At 45.3% G+C, this 16396-nt stretch overlaps 1 protein-coding gene across 1 annotated transcript in view; it reads right to left on the reverse strand.

Annotated features, from left to right (window-relative positions):
• LOC124622416 (tyrosine-protein kinase Dnt-like) overlaps positions 1–16396 on the reverse strand; it is a 232390-nt gene that overhangs the window by 43858 nt on the left and 172136 nt on the right. The window contains exon 6 of the mRNA XM_047148112.1: positions 1127–1445. Within this exon, the coding sequence (XP_047004068.1) occupies positions 1127–1445 (319 nt within the window). The remainder of the gene's footprint in view (positions 1–1126; positions 1446–16396) is intronic.

The raw sequence follows: 16396 nt of genomic DNA on the forward strand, positions 1-16396 counted from the left end.
TTCTGGCAGGATCCCCAGTTTCATTCGATGCTGAGTTGCTATTTCAGTGCAGTTGTGCAGACCCTGCAACGCTATTTGAGTTTAGGGGGAATGTGAAACGGGCTGGGGTGCGAATGGAATTTGGATTGAGGTGTGCTACCGTAGTCCTAGCAGTTGTGCAAAGCCACTGTGTCAGGGTGGCGTAATGGATAGCATGTCTGCCAAGTGAGCAGTAGACATGCTTTCAAATCCTGGCCTTGGTACACATTTTCTTTCCTCGCTTCAGTCTGCGGATATATACCGAAACTGTTTTTAGCGATGGAAGGAGAGTCATCCGTCTTTCCAATCTCTATTAAATACGTGACAGTTTTGGAAGATGTCCCTAAGGACGCTCACATCGTTGTGGCACATGTGAGGCTGTGGCAACCTGTTGTGTCTAGTTGCTTGTCGTATCACTCCTGTGGGAATACGAGTGTCACACGGTTAATCGTAGGGTCTCACAACTTTTATTGTATTGTATCGCCTCAATGAGAACAGCGCCTAAGAGCACATTAAAGACCTCACCCACCCCCTTTCTGGAGGTGACACTCGAATCACCAATCACGAAGAGACAGGAATGTTACCAAATAATGCAATCAAATGTTTGTATGTGTTAAATTTATGTATTAGACCGAGGACCTAGAAACGACGTAGAGGCTTCGTACCGCCGTAGCCCTCAGTGGTTCACACAACAGGCCACAGCAGTCCACCCATCCCACCACCGCCCCACACCAAACTCAGGATTATTATGCGGTTCGGCCCCCAGTGGAAGCCCCGGGAAAGTCTCATGCCAGACGAGTGTAACCCCACATGTTTACGTGGTAGAATAATTGTGGTGAACGCTTACTTGGCAATGGTGTTTGCGCAGCAATCGCCGACACAGTGTAACTAAGGCAGAATAAGGGGAACCAGGTCGCATTCGCCGAGGTAGATGGAAAACCGCCTTAAAAACGATCCGCAGGCTGTCCGGCACACCGGACCTCGACACTAATCCGCCGGGCGGATTCGTGCCGAGGACCAGCACGCCTTCCCGCTCGGAAAGCAGCACGTTAGTCGGGCGACTATGAAGGGTTTACACACCTGCCCATTTCTTCAGAACTGCGCTTACCTGAGACAGCTGCGACAGGCGAGACGAAGCGTAGTACGTGGGGCAGAGGGAGGCGGGCTTGGCGTAGACGTGGTAGTCGTCAGATGTGGCGGTGCCGGACAGGAAGGTGGTGGCGTAGGGACAGGGCGGCTGCGACAGCGAGTGCGCCTGCGACGGCAGCGGCGACGCGGCGGCGGCGGCGGCGGCGGCGGGCGCCACCTTGGTGAAGCTGGCGATGGTGGCGTAGCTGCCGCTGGCCACGCTGCCCGCGCGGCCCAGCGCCTCCAGCCGGATGAACACGTTCGGGCTGCTGCCGTACGCCGCGCTCGTGTACGTAGTGCTGCGCAAGCGGCAGCAGGTGTCCTTGTACACGCCCCAGCTACACTTGCTCCTAGTCTCACTACCAGTAAGGCACCTTCTGCAAAATTTAGCATCGAGTCTGTCTTCTGAACTTCAACAAAAACTCATCTCTTCCGACCCGTCCAATATGACATTCGCTTTCAGACAAAAGGTTCTACCATTCTAGAATATTGCATGAAATTCTGCATCGGACAAATACTGTACATTACAGAACAACTTTGCTAAGAGTATGAAATTGGCACTTCCTCTGCTACCTTGGCGAATGGTCGTGACAGAGCGTCTGTAAGATTGAAGGACGCTCGTGATTACACTGTTTTTTTCCCACGCAACCTCACTTCAACGTCTGACATTCTGCCCAGTAGAATAATAATCACTAATGCCTTGTTCTTGCCACAGCAGTGCTTGGAGGTACTACCCAATATGAAAAGATGTGACTTGTAATAGCTGTAATTATTAGTCTGCAAATGACGTAAATACTTATCTAATGCTGTTCAGTACATCGTCCTCAGTCACCGGCAAACATGTCTGGAGTTGTACCCATTATAGCCTGCATATGCTATTGGCAGACAAGTAACAGAAATGGAAATGAGCGTTTGGCGTCATTGGTCGGGAGGTCCCTTGCCGGACCGGCTGCCTTGGTGCAGGTGCGACCTGCGCCCGGATGGGGATGTAATGGTGATGAAGACAACACAACTCCCAGTCCCTGAGCGGAGAAAATCTCCGACCCAGCGAGGAATCGAACCCTGGCCCGTTGGACGGCAATCCGTCACGCTGACCACTCAGCTGTCAGGGCGGACAGACAAATAATGCTTGTGCACCACTGAGAAACAACAAAAACGGCGATACCTGCTAATGACATAGCGACGTCGCCATTATCATAATCACCAGCTACTGGAGCCAACACAGGGTGTTCCATAGATGTTGCGAGAATCTTTAAGAGGTTGTCGAGAGTACCCTGGGAAACAAATCGAGAATAGGAACTGTGTATGACAACATCATCCAAAAACACTACAGAGAGTCGAAGATACAGGCACTGGTACCTGCCACTAGGCCCCACTTCGGCTGCACACGTGATTTTGTACGCTGACGGACTGTAGGCGGAATGTTTCTCAATGCTGTTTGTTACTCCATGATCATGATTGCATGCCACGATCGCCAGTACAGAACACGAGGTTAGATGCTGCATAGACAGGCCTTGTCTCCTATGAATGCAATGCTCTGTTGTCTTGGCGGATGACGGTTTCAGACGAGGATTTCCATCTGCTGTTTATTTTTCACCCGTATAGCGGAAAAAATTGGAGATATGAGAGGGTTTCAGCTGCAAACTCATGTCTGAAACCGTCACCCAACGAGGCAACCGAGCATTATATTCATGGGAGACAAGGCCTTTCTATGCAGCAGATAACTCCATCTCCTCCACTGACGATCATGGTAATCAGTCTCGATCACTGCACAAAGAACAACAGTGCGATAGGTACTGCATACAGTCCTTCGGTGTACAAACTCACATTTGCTGCCGAAGGGATGGCTTAATATTAGGCGCTGGCATCTATAATTTCGATGCCTCAAAGCGTCTTTGGATGACGTTTCCGATTTCCGGTCCTCAGTTTGATCCGCAAGACACTCTCTGTTACCCCTCGAGGTCTCTGCAACATTTCTGTGAGATCCTGTAAAATTACTGACTACATGACCGTTACATGACAATGACAGAGAAACGCCACAAGAATATCGAAAATATTTCATTATATCTGTTACTGTTCAGCTGCTGTACCCTGAATTCGATTTTTGGGTGGTACTGTGGATACTACCTCAATTTCGCAGACGACGAAAGCTGCACACAGAATGATCTCACGTTGTGAGATCTTACTGAGTACACATAACGATGCAATGGAGAGTCATGCAGTTTTATAGCTTCCGACTCTCTTTCAACTACTGCGGCACTTAATCGGTAGACTTCAGACTGTTAACGAAGTTACGACTATATGGAATAGGTTCCCAGACATGTGTGTGGCTCAAAGACTTGTCACGTAAGCGAACCCTGCACGTTGTGCTCGACGGTGAGCTTTTACCACAGACAACAGTGTCCGGAGTGGGGCGGGGTGGGAGAGGAGCAGGGAAGTGTGATAAGAACGTTCTTATTCTCTGCATACATAAATCATCCAATAAGCATGGTAAAAAGAAATCTGCAGCTGTTTGCTGATGGTGCTGTGGTGTATGGAAAGGTGTCGTCGTTGAGTGACTTTATGAGGATACAAGATGACTAATACAAAATTTGTAGTTTGTGACGCTTGCTCTAAATGTAGAAATATGTAATTAATCCAAATGAGTATGAAAAACAACCTGGTAATACCCCAATAAGTTGCAAGTGACGAGTGCGGTAGTAGGGTAGGTAAATGTTCGAATTCGAGGCATTGGGAGAATTTTAGAAAATTTTGGCTCATGTATAGAGGAGACAGTATGCTGATCACTAATGCAACGCATTATTGAGTACTGCTCAAGTGTTGGGAATCACTGCCAGGTCGGGTTAAAGGAAGACTTTGAAGTAATTCAGAGGTGGGCTGCCAGATGTGATCCCAGTAGGTTCGATCAACATGTGAGTGTTACAGAGACGCGTTGTGAACTCAGGTAGGAATGCCTGGAGGGAAGGCAACGATCTTTCCCGGAATGCTGTAGAAAAAATTTAAACAGCAGCTGGCACCTGAAACTGACTGCTTAGCAATTATACTGCTGTCATTATACATTTCACATAAGTGCCATGAAGATATGGTAAGAGGAATTCTGACCCATACAGAGGCTCATACACAGTCGTCTTATATCACGCCATTTGCTAGGGGAACAAGTAAATTACTAATGTTGGTACAAAGTACCACCGAACACCTTACGGTGTCTTTCGGGGTATATTTTTAGATTGAGAAATATTCCTGATGATGAAAGCTTGGACCATTCACAGGCTGCACATCTCATTGTAGTGCATCGACCATATTCAATCAAAAAGTACGCCAGAACAGACGAAACTGAGTTGCAACTTCTCCGAGACGAGATGACACACCCTGAAAACGCTCAGAGAAGCAATAGTACGAGGTTTTCCCAGAAAGTAATGCCTGCATTTTTTTCTTCAACAGTTCTTTATTGAATATAATGAGAATTACATACACGAAGGAATGGTGTTTTATCTACACACCATCCCGTTCTATGGCCCTCCTCCAGCGCGAAACAAGGGCGTCTGTGTCCTGTCGGTACCTAGCCTTCTTCTGGTGGCAGAACCAGTGCTTCACAGTCTGAATCACCTCATCTTCCTCAAAATGTCTTCCACGAATGACATTCTTTAATGGCCCAAACAGATGGAAGTCTGAGGGGGCTAGGTCAGGGGTGTAGGGTAGGGTGGACGGGGTAAACTGTCGAACCCTGTTTTGCGATTTGTGCAGCAGTCGTCAGACTTGTGAGAGGCCGAGCGTTATCATGATGCAGCAAAATATCTCCAGGGTTGCCGTGGCGACGAAGTCGCCGGAAGCGCGTCTTGAGTTTTGTTGACATATCCTTCTGAATTGATGGTATCTCCTCTTGACATCACACCAGTGAGAATCACACCTTCGTAGTCCCAGAAGACGGTAATCATGACCTTATCGACGGAAGCAGCTGCTTTGAATTTTTTCTTCTGTGGCGAGTGGGAATGGCGCCATTCCATCGATTGTCCTCTTGTTTCGACCTCAAAATGGTAAACCGAGGTTTTATCACCTGTCACAATCCGGAACAAGAAGGCCTTCCCCTCAGCTTCAAAACGTTGCAACAAATCAAGACAAATGTTTTTTCTGTGCTATTTGTGATCACCGTTAGACACCGCGGGACCCATATTGGGCACACTTCTGAATATCCAAGAGTGCGGGTAATTGCATCCAGACCTCCTTTACTGATTGACAGATGCAGTGCCAACGGCCGAGTCGTAATGCGTCTGTCCTCGCGAATGACATCAGCACGCTGTCAGATGTGACAGCCGTGGATGGTCTCCCCTACCGCTGCAAATCGCTGAGCCCCGCCGAACCGCCTTCTGATGACCGCACCCACCGTGCTCAGCAACTAACTGTACTTCTGTCGACAGCAGGTGCTTCACAGACTTCGCACAAGCATTTGTGAATATTCCCCACATTTTCTTTCTCTGTTGTGAGAACTTCAATGAAGGGAACATGCTTGTAACTTACATCATCTACAGACACCATTTGAAACTGTCCTGCAGTTACGCTATCAGTCGGAAGTGACGGAAACTTGACGCGCTCCCTCGGAAGACTTCACTTAATAAATAGGTAAAGTTTCGCGTTCGTAGCATTGTTTTCAGCTGAGAAAAAAATGCGGGGCGTTTCTTTCTGAGCAACCCTCGTACATCACGTAGGTGGTGTCTCGAAATCCAACACTCGACAGAGTGATGCAGGGAAGAAGAAAGGTCGGGTTCGGCCTATATGCCATACATTCCCAGGGTGTCGAACAGAATAGGCCGTATGTTGTGCAAACTACTTTTGAAGGGGCAAACAAGAGCAAAGGGTTTCTCAGATCGGTTGAGGGCAAAAGGGAACAACTGACAATGTCAAAAGCATAGCGCAGTTCCTGCACACAAAGAAAAGTCTGTGTTGGAATGACTGGACTATCAATCAACGCCACGATTGCCGATCATATATGGCATTTCAGGTTTCTTCTTTCTTTAAATTTGTATCAATTCATTGGCTTTCGGTTCGCGCCCATGCAGCCGTCTCAATAGTGAAAAGACGATATGACAGTGGTTTTGAGGTAATTTTCGTGTCAGCAATGATCATACCAATGGAAGGGCAACACAACATCCTGTTCCCGAGTGGAGAAAATCTCCGACGACACCGGGAATAGAAGCCGGGTACCTTCGGTTACGTATCTGCTGGAATGACCCGGCAGCTACCGAGGCGGACAGGGCCGCTGCAGACTGGGACTTGAGGAGAAATCGGACGAGGCGGAGCACGTGCTATGCGTCTGTCCCAACACGTAACAAAATTCGCTAACACGGAAACTTTTGCCACGGAGAGGAGCTACCGCGCCCGCTTTTCCAGGGAATCGTTAGAGCTCCACAACATGAAGACTGGTTCAACAAGGAACCGGAAAGCCTCAAGGTGAACGTATCCAGGATACTCGTCCTGCGAACCACCGTTGCCGGTGAGAAGAGGAGAGCTACAGTGGTAACGACAGCGGAGAAGCCGCTGGAAGTTGGTTCACCAGATACACAAGACCTAGGGCTGCCAGCTCGACTCCAGTCCACATCAGCAATGCAGGGTGAAGTTTTGACAATGCCAGCCAATCGTGCGGGCGGAACGCCAGAAAAATAATCAAATCAACGGAGGTCGAAGAACCCGAGAAAAGCGCGATTTGTCAACTAGTGACTGCGAAAGCCTCAATAATTTTCTGTTTCAGAGACCTTCGCAACGGAATATCTTTTCAACTTCTCATGACTGTTCCTCGCAAACTTTGCAGGCGGATTGGCCTTCAAACAAAAAAAGGTCAAAAGAGCCTTTGGTGAGAAGCAAGGGCGGCAACAAGGAGAGCGCAATGGGAATTTCACTGTTAAATGCAAAGGAGAGAGCGGACAGGTGGAAACGGTACATTGAGGCCCTCTATGAGGGGGGGTGGGGGGGGGGGGGTGGGGACTTCTCTGACGACGTGATACAAGAAGAAACAGGAGTCGATAGGGAAGAAATAGAGCATCCAGTATTACAATCAGAATTTAAAAGAGCTCTGTAAGACTCGAAATCAAATGACGCAGAAGGGATTGATAACATGACATCGAAATTTCTAAAACCATTGGAGGAAGAGTCAACAAAACGATTATTCACGTTGCGGGATGCAGAATCTATAAGACTGCCGACATAACACCAGACTTTCGGAAAAACAACATCCACACAGTTACAAAGATTGCAAAAATCGACAAGTGCGACAATTATTGCTCACGCATCCAAGTAACTGACAAGAATAATATACAGAGGAATAGAAAAGAAAATTTGAGTATCTGTTAGTTGATGATTAGTTTGGCTATAAGAAAGAGAAAGGCACCAGAAATTCGGTTCTGACGTTGGTAATGGACGCAAGACCGAAGAAAAGTCAAGACACATTCATAGGATTTGTCGACCGGGAAAAAGCGTTCGACAATGTCAAATAATGCAAGATGTTCGAAATTCTCAGAAAAATAGGAGTAAGCTGTAGAGAAGGACAGGTAATATACAGCATGTGCAAGAACCAAGCAGGAACAGTGATAGAAGACCAAGAATGAAGTACGTGGATTAAAAAGATCGTACGATAGGGATGTAGTCTTCCACCCCTACTGTTCGGTCTGTACATCGAAGAAACAATGATGGAAATAAAAGAAATTTGCAGGAGTGGAATTTAAATTCAAGGTGAAAGGACATGAAAGATAAGATTCGCTATCCTCAGTCCAAGTGAGGATGAAATGCTAGATATTTCGAATGAAGTGAGCAGTCTAAGATATGGACTCAGAGCAAATCGAAGATTGTTGTTGTTGTTGTGGTCTTCAGTCCTGAGACTGGTTTGATGCAGCTCTCCATGCCATACAGTAAAGTTGCATGCCCTCGGGAATTATTACGGCTGTAATTTCCCCTTGCTTTCAGCCGTTCGCAGTACCAGCTCTAGACTGTTGCCCTGCAGCTACTGCAAAGGTTCATGGGGGGGGGGGGGGGGGGGAAGGGGAATCGAAGATAGACCAATGTAATGAGAAGTATCAGAAATTAAAACATCGAGGAACTTAATATCTTAGTTGCTGATCACGGAGTAGGTGAAGGTAAGCAGCAAAGTGGAGCATAGACCATGACAGATGGAGCAAGGAGGACATAAAAACAGCCTAGCACTGGCTAAAACAGCATTTCTGCCCAAGAGGAGACTGTTAGTATCAGATATAGCCCTTAATTTGAGGAAGAAATTTCTGGGAATGTACGTTTCGCGCACAGGATTGCATGTTAGTGAGACATGAACTGTGAGAAAATCGGAGCAGGAGAAAATTGAAGCATTTGAGATGCTGTGCTACTGAAGAACGTTGAAAATTAGGTAGACTGATAAGGCAAATAATGAGGAGGATCTCTGGATAATTGACGAGGAAAGGAATGTATGGTAAACACTGACAAGAAGAACTGACAGTATGGTAGGACATCTGTTAAGACATCAGGGAATAACTTCCACGGCGTTAGAGAGAGTTGTAGAGGGTAAGAACAGTAGTGGAAGACAAAGGTAGGAATACATCCTGCACATAATTGAGGATGCAGTTTGCAAGTTTGCAAGTGCTACTTTCAAATGAAAAGTTAGCACAGGAAAGTAATTCGGGGGATGACTCAATGACTAATATATATATATATATATATATATATATATATATATATATATATATATAAAGGTCCACTTAATCTCTATAGGTTTATGCGAATGCCGTCTTATTAAGTCCCACTACTTCTACTAAGAAGAACTACGATTCAACGTCGCATTGAGATTAATGCGAGACGCATTGTGTATTATATCTAACAGTCTTCAATGGGCCACAGATTTATGCATACTGGCACACCTGCCTGCCCCTCGTTGGCAGCTTAGTAGGATAGAGATTGACTCTATCCGTCTCTGTGGTCACTGGAACTGGGAGACATACGGTGAAATGAAAACTTGTTACAGAAAAGCACTGTACAAATATTTTCAGTTCCTGCAATATTTTTGCCCTGGGGCGCCTGGTGCTGTAATCAACTTGGCCGACACGGCGCGTGTACATCTTGTACAAATAAAGACTTACGGTGGTGCGCCTTTTGGCTCCGGGGAGGACCCTTTTGTCATCGCGTCACTCCTTTGTTCGAAGCGCCTGCTGGGAAATGCGTATACAACAGAGGAGGCAATAAGAGTCGCGCCGTCCGGAGCCGGGCTTCAATATAATAACGCAGCGCAGGGGAAGATAAACAGGTTATCTGTTTTTGTGCCACGTGCAAAATAGTCTGCGGGCGCTTTTGTTACCAGCTGATTGGGTTTCTGTTGAAATGGAAATACTGTATCTGAATGGATGCGGGAGCCGGGGGTAGCAGCAGCCGGAGATAGCGTCTACCTCTTCATATCTGCAGCGTATGGCAGAGCTGATCAAGTTAAAATTTCTCTTTTTCCTGATTCCATAGATGCAGTAACGTATTAAACCCTTTATTGGGAGAGATTCGTTTTTCTGTTCATCGCAGCGGCGGAAGTCTGTGCTATACTTCCTCGTGTTTTCCAATATAAATTTTTCAGTTCCCTGAAGACTCCCCAATAGCGCTTGATTTGAAGAAAGATACGGTGCCTGTTCTGGCGCTATCTGGCTTTCGGTGCAGTTGCATCCGAGAGCTAATGATATATAGGCAGCTTCAAAACATGTACTTTTATTTTTCTCTCCATTTCAGAGAGAGACGATCTGCTTCATATTATTTATCTTGTAAACTTTATATATGGTTTAACTCGAGGACGGTGTACTTAACAACACTGCACCAGTATTTTCGTCATTTGCAGACTAATAACTATAACCGTTACAAGTCGTATGATCTCAGGGCGGTTATCAACTCGAAGTACATGTGGAAAGAGTAAGAAATCAATGCTTAATTTGACCTGAGCAGCAGCTGAGGTTTTGAAGTGTGGACGAGTGGACGCAAAGCGGTACTCTCCACTTAATGGTACAGTACGACTGTGCAGCAAACACCAGGTCGTGAAGATTATTAAGATGTTACTGGGAAGACTTACCACCAGCACAGCGATGACAGCTCGCAACCAACACAATAAAAATTCACTAAATACCTCGCTACAATCAAGATTAATACTTGCAACCGACAGGTACCGGCTCTCACTTTCCCCTCGGAAGAAATTCGTGGGAAGCAGAGCAAGGCGCTGCAGAATTTAAGCAACGGAAATTTTTAAGATAGCCGTAGCAAAAAGGTTGTAATTTAAGAAATAAGGTTCACGACGCGTAAGTAACAAGACGGGGTGAACATCAAATGAAGGTTCCCTCAAAAAGGCGTGTAATGAGGCATAATTCGTTGGCAAGGTGTTTCCGGAAAGGGGTGGCATTCGTATCGGTGCGTTACCCCATAAACACTAACGTCACGGCCGCTAAAACTGCTGCTGTCACGTCGCGTGGTGAGGTGGCCAACGATCTTAAGTTTGTTTATGAATCAGGTCCATGGATCACCAAACACTGCCCACACCTGGAACACGACATACACAGCAGAGCATTCAGAACGTTACTGAATGCTCATTGGGTTTCAGAGAATGCATGACATAGGTGCGCATATGGCTAAACCAGACTCTCATCGTTGCTGACTCCAACTATGAATCACAACAGGCTGAGAGCATCAGAGAAACCTATGTGTATTGTTAATTGCTGGACGATAAACATTGTAAGAGTGTTGTCTTACAATAAGCTAAGCTCAGTAAAATGTCGCATCTGGCAACATGTGCCATCACCAGCTTCATCTACATCTACATATATACTCCGCTAGCTACCAAGCGGTGTGTTGCGGAGGGCACAATTCGCGCCAAAGTCTTATTCCCCCCCCTCTGTTCCACTCGCAGATCGATCGAGGGAAAAATGTCTGTACGCCTCAGTACGAGCTCTTATTTCCCTTATCTTTGAATGGTGATCATTGCGCGATTTGAAAGTTGGTGGTAATAATATATGCTCTACATCCTCGGTGAAGATCGGATTTCGGAATTTAGTGAGCAGGCCCTTCTATTTAGAGCGCCGTCTATCTGCAAGTGTGTCCCACTTCAAACTTTCTATGAGATTTGTAACGCTCTCGCGATGGCTAAATGTACCAGTCACGAATCTTGACGTTCTTCTTTAGACCTTCTCAATCTCTTGAATCCGATCCAACTCGTAAGGATCCCATACAGACGAACAGTACTCCAAGACTGCGCCAACTAATGTATTGTAAGCTATTTCTTTTGTTGAAGGACCGCATCGCTTCAGGATTCCACCAATAAACCGCAATCTAGAGTTCACCTTACCCGCCTTACTTGTGTAATCTGATCATTCCATTTGAGATCATTTAGAATAGTCACACCCAGAAACTTGACAGTCGTTACCGCTTCCAAAGACTGGGCATTTATTTTACACTCGTACATTAATGAGGATTTTTCGCCTTGTTATACGCAGTAGGTTACACTTAAAATATGGAGAGATAACTGCCAGTCATTACACCATTAATTTATTTTCTGCAAATCCTCATTGATTTGTTCACAACTTTCGTGTGATACTACTTTCCTGTAGACTACAGCATCATCGGCAAGCAGTCTAAGGCCGCTGTCAATACCATCAACCAGATCGTTTACGTAAACCGTAAAAAGCAACGGACCTATTACGCTGCCCTGGGGCACACCTGAAGATATGCTTATTTCTGTTGAAGTCACCCCGTTCAGGACGACATACTGCTTCCTATCTGTTAGAAAACTTTCTATCCAACCGTATATATCATCGGATAGACCGTAAGCGCACACTTTTTGTAGCAAGCGACAGTGCGGAACTGAGTCGAACGCCTTTCGAAAGTCGAGAAATATGGCATCAGCCTGGGAGCCGGTATCTAGAGCCAGTTGTATATCATGCACAAAGAGGGGCAGCTGTGTCTCGCATGACCGCTGTTTCCTGAAACCGTGCTGGTTTCTGCAGATGAGCTTCTCAGAGTCTAGAAAGGTCATTATGTCTGAACACAAAATATGTTCCATGATTCTACAACAAATCGATGTCGGTGAAATTGGTCGGTAATTATGTGCATCCGATTTTCTACCCTTTTTAAGGATTTCTATTACCTGGGCCTTCTTCTAGTCCCGTGGAACTTCTGTTCCAATGATCTCTGAAAGATGATGGATAAGAATGGTGCTATATTTGTAGCATAGTCAACATAAAATCTTACGGGGATACCGTCTGTGCCAGATGCCTTCCTGGCGTCTAAGGATCTTAATTGTTTTACAATCTCAGATACACTAAAGACCATGTCAGCCATCCTTTCGTTTGTTCGATAATTGAAAGGGGGAATGGTGCTGCAGTCCTCTACCGTAAACGAGTTTTTGAAGGCTAGGTTTAGAATTTCAGCCTTCTGTTTATCATCATCCGTTACATTACCCGTACTGTCAGCAAGAGAAGGTATTGAATTAACTTTAGCGTTCATAGATGTTACGTACGACCAAAATTTTTTGGGGTTATCTGCAGATAAAATATTTCTTTCAAATTCGTAATAAGAGTCTCTCATTGTCCTTCTGACAGCTGCTTTCATTTCGCATAATTTTTGTTTGTCAGCGATCAGTGATTACGTTTAAAATGACTGTACAAAATTCTCTGCTTACTCAGCAACTTCCTAATACGTGTGTTGTACCACGGTGGATCCTTTCCCTCCCCTAAATTTGGCTCAAATGGTTCAAATGGCTTTGAGCACTATGGGACTTAACATCTGAGGTCATCATTCCCCTAGGACTTAGAACTACTTAAACCTAACTATCCTAAGGACATCACGCACATCCATGTCTGAGGCAGGATTCGAACCTGCGACCGTAGCGCTCGCGCGGTCCCAGACTGAAGCACCTATTACCGCTCGGCCACTCCGGCCGACCCCCAAAATTTTTGGTTGGCACATACTTCTCTAGCAAATGGTGGACAATACCTTTAAACTCTGACCAAAGATGCTCAATATCTTTGTGTCCCGCGGTGAATGTTTGGAACTGACTATGAAGATATTCATTAATGACACTTTGCTTTCCCAAACAAGAAAACTCCACGCTTTTTTTTTTTTGCAACTTCCACTGACATAGAAGCCACAACGACATTATGGTCGCTAAAACCTTCTTCTAGATTAACTTCCTCAAAAAGATCAGGTCTGTTTCTCGCCAAGATATCTAATATGTGCCCATCTCGAGTTGGTTTTCTAACCAAGATGATGCCAGTGTAAAGCAATCAGAACGTTGAGGACAAAGTGGGCTTTCATCTTTAACAGAATAAGAGGGATAATAACTTCTAGAATACTTAACATAGGTGAATGAGGAATGGAGTAGTTGTAATTCATAGCAAGTGAAACAGACTGTAAATACTTAAGGGTCAATTGAAGGACAATTTCTTTGGCCACTAGTTCAGTCCCTTTCGGAGAGGCGTCTTGGCAGTAGTTTTAAAATGCAATCATATATCCTACCACTCTACATGTAAAGCCTTTCCAGCGATTCCCAGTTTCTGAATTCTAACTTGCTCTATCAGCGACAAGAACGCTGCCGCTTAGAACTTGTTCAGGCAATATACTCATACATTCAAATAACTCAACCATAACTGGAGACAACTGCAGGACAATACTTCCTCCCCCTTATATTCTGACGGCCAGAAAATACGAGGTGCATTCAAGTTCTAAGGCCTCCGATTTTTTTTCTCCAGACTGGAAAGAGATAGAAACATGCGCATTGTTTTAAAATGAGGCCGCGTTCATTTCCAATACATCCCAGAGATGGCAGCACCGTACGGCAGATGGAATTTTACCGCCAGCGGCGAGAATGAGAACTGTTTTAAATACTTAAAATGGCGACGTTTTCCTTACTTGAACAGTGTGCAATCATTCGTTTTCTGAATTTTGCGTGGTGTGAAACCAATTGAAATTCATCGACAGTTGAAGGAGACATGTGGTGATGGAGTTATGGATGTGTCGAAAGTGCGTTCGTGGGTGCGACAGATTAATGAAGGCAGAACATCGTGTGACAACAAACTGAAACAACCTCGGGCTCGCACAAGCCGGTCTGACGACATGATCGAGAAAGTGGAGAGAATTGTTTTGGGGGATCGCCGAATGACTGTTGAACAGATCGCCTCCAGAGTTGGCATTTCTGTGGGTTCTGTGGACACAATCCTGCATGACGACCTGAAAATGCGAAAAGTGTCATCCAGGTGGGTGCCACGAATGCTGACGGACGACCACATGGCTGCCCGTATGGCATGTTGCCAAGCAATGTTGACGCGCAACGACAGCATGAATGGGACTTTCTTTTCGTCGGTTGTGACAATGGATGAGACGTGGAGGCCATTTTTCAATCCAGAAACAAAGCGCCAGTCAGCTCAATGGATGCACATAGATTCACCACCACCAAAAAAATTTCGGGTAACCGCCAGTGCTTAAAAAATGATAGTGTCCTTGTTCTGGGACAGAGAGGGCGTAATCCTTACCCATTGCGTTCCAAAGGGCACTACGGTAACAGGTGCATCCTACGAAAATGTTTTGAAGAACAAATTCCTTCCTGCACTGCAACAAAAACGTCCAGGAAGGGCTGTGCGTATGCTGTTTCACCAAGACAACGCACCCGCACATCGAGCTAACGTTACGCAACAGTTCCTTCGTGATAACAACTTTGAAGTGAATCCTCATGCTCCCTACTCACCTGACCTGGCTCCTAGTGACTTTCGGCTTTTTCCAACAATGAAAGACACTCTCCGTGGCCGCACATTCGCCAACCGTGCTGCTATTGCCTCAGCGATTTTCCAGTGGTCAAAACAGACTCCTAAAGAAGCCTTCGCCGCTGCCATGGAATCATGGCGTCAGCGTTGTGAAAAATGTGTACGTCTGCAGGGCGATTGCGTCGAGAAGTAACGCCAGTTTCATCGATTTCGGGTGAGTAGTTAATCAGAAAAAATATCGGAGGCCTTAGAACTTGAATGCACCTCGTACTCCCTATTAATCGTTGTAACTTGCGCAGTTAGGTACCTTATTTACACTTGAGGACCAATGAAAGTACTCGTTCAACTTTGTATTCTGACAAATATAAAACATTGAGTATTACTTGTTGTGATATATGCAGTCAGATATCTTGTTCGTACCAGGAGACAAGTACGGGACGGGGCTTACGCCTCCGTGTATTCTGATACGCAAATAGGTCAGGAGTTCACTATTCGTAGGAAGCGGCTACACGAGTAGCGGGGTTCTGAGTTGAAGGGACTGGTTGGTTTTTACGTTAGGTCTCGGGAAAGTGTAGAAAGGGCTTCAGTTTCAAAAGGTGCACTACAAACACAAGAAGAGACTAGACATACGAAAAACCAATACTGTAGTTGTAAACTGTCGTAGCTGTGTTTAAAATGAACCAGAGCTCCAAGTGCTAATAGAAAGCATTGAATCTCAAATCGTCATAGTACGGAAAGCTGGTTAAAGCAGAAAATAAATTCAGTGGACATTTCTACAAAGGACCTAACCCTGTTCAGTAAGGACAAATCAAATACAGTTGGTTGTGAAGTGTTTATTGGCCTTAGAAGTAATTCGCCTTGAAGTGAAATTGAAGTAGATGCTTACTGTGAGGTAGTACGGGTAGAGGTTATACTTGTCAACTGGAATAAATCAGTAATTGGTTCATCTGACCAAGCCCTGACTGAGATGCTATAGTTGCTGAACAGTTCAAAGAAAACTGGAATGTCACCTCAAATTGTTACTCCACTCATACAGTTATAGCTGGTGCTGACTTCAACCTACCCAAGATACTTTGGCAAACTAAATGAGTAAAGTCGATGGTAGTCACAAAAAATCGTTCAAAATCCTGCTCAGTGCCTTCTCAGAAAATTATTTTTAACAATTAGTTCAGGATCACATTCGAAGTGCAATGGTTCCGAAAGCATACCTGAACTCTTATCAACAAATAATCCTGACCAAATAAGGGGCATCATGATAGAAAGATAGTGACCGCAGGATCTTATAGCTAGATTGAATATCGTAACATCCAAACCCAGCGTAAATAAACGCGCATACACCTGTTTAAAAAGCATATAAAAAATCCTCTGACACCCTCCTAAGAGAGTCTCCACCCATTACAAACTGGCTATGTAAGCGTAGACCAGATGTGGCATGGACTAAAAAAAAAAAAGAAGTATCGACGGCAATTGAGAGATACCCACAAAATAAATTAATAACAAATAGT

The sequence above is a fragment of the Schistocerca americana genome, chromosome 1, assembly GCF_021461395.2.
Source record: "Schistocerca americana isolate TAMUIC-IGC-003095 chromosome 1, iqSchAmer2.1, whole genome shotgun sequence".
Lineage (NCBI taxonomy): Eukaryota > Metazoa > Arthropoda > Insecta > Orthoptera > Acrididae > Schistocerca > Schistocerca americana.